At 62.8% G+C, this 4,512-nt stretch overlaps 1 protein-coding gene across 1 annotated transcript; it reads left to right on the plus strand.

Moving 5' to 3' along the window:
• Positions 1-1,603: 1,603 nt before the first annotated feature.
• SP5 (Sp5 transcription factor) lies at positions 1,604-4,168 on the plus strand. Its single transcript, XM_061201711.1, has 2 exons — positions 1,604-1,769; positions 2,465-4,168. Exons 1-2 carry the CDS (start codon positions 1,719-1,721, stop codon positions 3,605-3,607), a joined length of 1,194 nt encoding a protein of 397 aa, XP_061057694.1. The 5' UTR covers positions 1,604-1,718; the 3' UTR covers positions 3,608-4,168.
• The last annotated feature ends 344 nt before the right edge of the window (positions 4,169-4,512 follow it).

Below are 4,512 nucleotides of genomic sequence, written 5' to 3' on the forward strand. Positions count from 1 at the left end.
GAGGCCGCAAGTGGAGCGGGGTTGGCCAAGCCCAGGAGGCCCACTCTGCTGCGCCGTTCCACGGAGCGTGGCCGCCGGCGGGAGGCCGCAGAGGCCATTCCCGGCCCCTAATGCTCTCAGCGCGGTGAGGACACCGAGGCGCCCCTCCTGCTCTCGCGGGTGAGGAGATCTGGGTGTCCGTACCGCTCCTGCAGGACGTGCCTTGCACCGTGGGCCGGAGGAAGGCAGGTGGCCTGCCGTCCCTCCTGGGCCAGGCATGGCTGGCAGCGAGGGTTTGGGGAGACCACACTCTGGAGAGCGTTTTCCTGACCCCAGCGAAGCACGGCCCCCGCCTGAAGAAATTTCTTTTCTTTACGAAGGTGCTGGGAACAACAGTTTTTATTGACTTTTCCTTCCGGTTAGAGAGCCACCCTCGCACTATCTGTGGTTTGCTCAACAAGAACAGCTACGGGCTTCCTCCACCGCGCCTTACTTTTTTCGGTTAGTTCCCTGTAGGTGTGTGCGGCTTGCAGGAGTGCGCACTTGCCTGGCCGGGCTTGGCGCCGGGGTGGGGATTTCTAGCATCTCTGTGGGTTTCAGTGGAGCTTAATAGCGGTCAGCTGCCTGCTCCGAGAGAGAAGAGCAAGACACCAAACATTTCCCCCTCGGGTTGCTCTGGGTGTCCCGCCAAGCTTAGCTTTGGGGGTAAGCGTGGCCCGGGTGTTTTTCTCAGGCTCACTATTTGCAAAAGTTGTGGCCCGAGAACTTCCAGGTCGCCAGCAGGAACGTCGCAAGAGAGGAGGGCGGCCCTGGAGCGTGCGCGCCACCCACCGCCGCCCTGGGCGGCCGCCCGGCCCCGCCCCGGGTCCCAGGGCTGCTCACCGCTCCGCGGCGGCTGGGCTGGGGGAGGAAGGGGGAGCACGAGGCGGGCGGGGCGCGGGGCGTCCCACGTTCAGCCCCGGGAATTCCCTCGGGTCCAAGGTGTGCTCGGGTTGACGACGTGCTCGGGCCGGTGCCTGTGCTGTCCGGGTGCCGGGTGTGTAAGTACGGGGGGGTGGAGAGGAGAGAATTACCCTCATCTTCGTCTCCAAGTCCCGCGCCTGGAAGCCGAAGGCAGATTTCTCTGGAGATAGCAAAGATACTTTGTCACTTTGGGCGCTGCCTTGGCGCAAATCTTTAATTGCAAGGGAGCGGGGGGGGGGGGAAGAGGGGGATAGAGTGTCTCAAGCAACCCAAGCGCGGGTCTCCAGGCGGCAAGGCCCCCTTTGATCAGGAAAATCCAATTATTTGTGTATATACATTTCCCACATAGTGATTACTTCATTAATTGTCCCGCCTTTATCTCCTCCCTTCCCATCCCCCCTAATAATCAGTTCTTTTATCCAGACCAACAAACACACCATAGGAGCTTTGTGGATTCAAAGGATTTGCTTTCGCTTCTGAAAGAGCCGCTATTCTTTGATGATTGGGTAGCGGCAAACTTCAAAGCCATAAATCTTCCCTCTGACTGGCTGGCGGCCCAGCAAAGTCCTTATCAAATTCTTGGAGGTGAGCCTGAAGCGCTCAGACCGCTCGCGGGGCGAGCGAGCGGGTTGCGGCGAGGGGCGCGAGCGGGGAGGGCCCCGGCGCGCAGAGAGGGCGCCCGGGAGGGACGCTAAGGCGGCCCTTCGTCCTCGCCTTCGGGTCTCCATGCCTCAGCAGCGCCCTGCTCCTCAGCCAACGGCCCGCAAGCCATAGCCATGGCCGCCGTGGCCGTCCTCCGGAACGACTCGCTGCAGGCCTTCCTCCAGGTCAGGGTTGGGCTCGGAGGGGGCGAGGGAAAGGTGGGAGGGGTCATGTCTGGATCTTTCCTGATATTCTGTGCACCCTGAATTTCAAAGGGAATCCCGCTCGGTGGATGCCAATGGAGTGAGACCTAGGGGTGCCCACACCAACTTCACACTGAACCCTGGTGTCAAGACTGTGGCCTTTGAGGGAGGGACGCGCGTATCCGGGGGTTGTTCGGAGGTGCGCGTCTGGCTGAGAACGGGTCCCAGCTCACCCCGCTGGGCCCTGCTGGGGCGGGCGGAGGAGGAGCGCGAGAGTAGCGTGGAAATGAGAGCTTAAAAGATGGGAGGGAAGGCGGATGGGCAGCCGGGCTGTGGGTGTTTCCAGACCCTTTCTGGCCGCGGAGCCTGGAGTGGCCCGTCGGATCTCTCCTCCCACTTTGTTCCTGCCTTTCTCTGAGGCTAGATGGTGTCTCTTTGCACCAAGTAGTTTCACAGGAAGCGCTCCCGCGCTCCGCGTCCAGGTAGCGCAAGCACCAAAAGTTTCCCGGGACTGGTGGGTGCGTGCGTGGTGTGCGGTGGCGGGGGAGGGACACCCGGGATGGGGGAGGGGCGGCGGTATAATAGCCGGCGTGGGTGTGGCGGGCCGGCCCGGAGACGGCGCTTGGAGCGCTAACCTTTTGTCTCTTCTCCGCTCTCCCCTGCCGCCGCCTATGCAGGACCGCACCCCCAGCGCCTCCCCGGACCTGGGCAAGCATTCGCCCCTGGCGCTGCTAGCCGCCACCTGTAGCCGGATCGGCCAGCCGGGCGCTACGGCGCCCCCGGACTTCCTGCAGGTGTCCTACGACCCCGCGCTGGGCTCGCCCTCCAGGCTCTTTCACCCGTGGACCGCCGACATGCCGGCGCACTCGCCGGGCGCGCTACCATCCCCGCACCCCAGCCTGGGGCTGACGCCGCAGAAAACGCACCTGCAGCCGTCCTTCGGAGCGGCGCATGAGCTGCCGCTTACACCCCCTGCAGACCCCTCGTACCCCTACGAGTTCTCACCGGTGAAGATGCTGCCCTCGAGCATGGCGGCGCTGCCCGCCAGCTGCGCGCCCGCCTACGTGCCCTACGCGGCCCAGGCCGCGCTGCCGCCCGGCTACTCCAACTTGCTGCCGCCGCCGCCTCCGCCGCCCACGTGCCGCCAGCTGTCCCCCAACTCGGCCCCCGACGACCTCCCGTGGTGGAGTATCCCGCAGGCCGGCACCGGTCCGGGAACCTCGGGGGTTCCGGGGGGCAGCCTCTCCGGCGCCTGTGCGGGGGGGCCCCACGCGCCCCGCTTCCCGGCCTCAGCGGCCGCCGCTGCCGCCGCCGCCGCCGCCGCCGCGCTGCAGCGGGGCCTGGTGTTGGGGCCGTCGGACTTCGCGCAATACCAGAGCCAGATCGCTGCGCTGCTGCAAACCAAGGCCCCCCTGGCGGCCACGGCCAGGAGGTGCCGTCGCTGCCGCTGCCCCAACTGCCAGGCGGCGGGCGGCGCCCCGGAGGCAGAGCCGGGCAAGAAGAAGCAGCACGTGTGCCACGTGCCGGGATGCGGCAAGGTGTACGGCAAGACGTCGCACCTGAAGGCGCACCTGCGCTGGCACACGGGCGAACGGCCCTTCGTGTGCAACTGGCTCTTCTGCGGCAAGAGCTTCACGCGCTCGGACGAGCTGCAGCGGCACCTGCGGACTCACACGGGCGAGAAGCGCTTCGCCTGTCCCGAGTGCGGCAAGCGCTTCATGCGCAGCGACCACCTCGCCAAGCACGTCAAGACGCACCAGAATAAGAAGCTCAAAGTTGCTGAGGCCGGAGTCAAGCGGGAGGACCCGCGAGACCTGTAAGCCCACTCGGGGGCGACTCGATGCCTCTCCCGCCTCGGGCTCCCTACCCAGCACCTCTTCGGAGAAGAGGTTCCGGGGGCCTATGGGCCGCCGGCCGAGAGGAGACCCAACAGAGGCACTTATTTGCCCCTTCCTGCTTGCCCGCCTCCCAAAAGCGACGCCAGGCCTCCAGCTCCCTGCCCGGCCTGCGGACAGGGACCGTGTGCCCAGGAAGAGCAGGGGAGGTAGGGTTGAGAGCTCTGCGTCACGAAAGAGCAGTTTCAGGCTCTGAACCATTCCCACCATCTGGGAGACCTACAGTTTGGGGGAACTACCCTGGGCTGACCTTTGTATATAGGAAACGCTGCTGAAATCAAAGCGGAAGAACCTTGAGAGATTTGAAATAGTGCTGGGTTTTTTGCTAGGACTGGGCCGGGCTTATGTACAGGTTATTTAATAGCTTTCTTAAAGAATAATTATAATAATTATAACATTAATTAAAATGTTACTTTTGTCCTCAGCTCCATGCAGAGCTACAGCATGAAATGTCTCTGTAAAGCAATCAGCAGTTGCAGCCTGAAAATAAATACGTTAACTCCGGGGTCACCTCGGGAAGACCCCGCTGAGCCGGTCTCATTTGATCTTTTCTCCTTCCGGGAGGCTTTACAAAGCTGTCAGGTTTCACCGGGAATTTGAAGGCTCCTGTAGGCTGCCTCTGTCGGAGGCTTCTTTGGATTGGAAGGTTCTGGGCAAGTGTGTCGGGTGCAAAGATGCAGAAAGTAGGAGGGCAGGGTCAGTTTTGTGGTAAAGAGATTAGGGCAAGATTTTCCAATCCCACCTTGAGTTTCTCACGCGGCCTTAGGACTTGACCAGAGACTGTCGGGCTTCTCTTAAAAGTTGATACCTGCTGCACATACAATGCACGA

The sequence above is a fragment of the Eubalaena glacialis genome, chromosome 1, assembly GCF_028564815.1.
Source record: "Eubalaena glacialis isolate mEubGla1 chromosome 1, mEubGla1.1.hap2.+ XY, whole genome shotgun sequence".
NCBI classification, from domain to species: Eukaryota; Metazoa; Chordata; class Mammalia; order Artiodactyla; family Balaenidae; genus Eubalaena; species Eubalaena glacialis.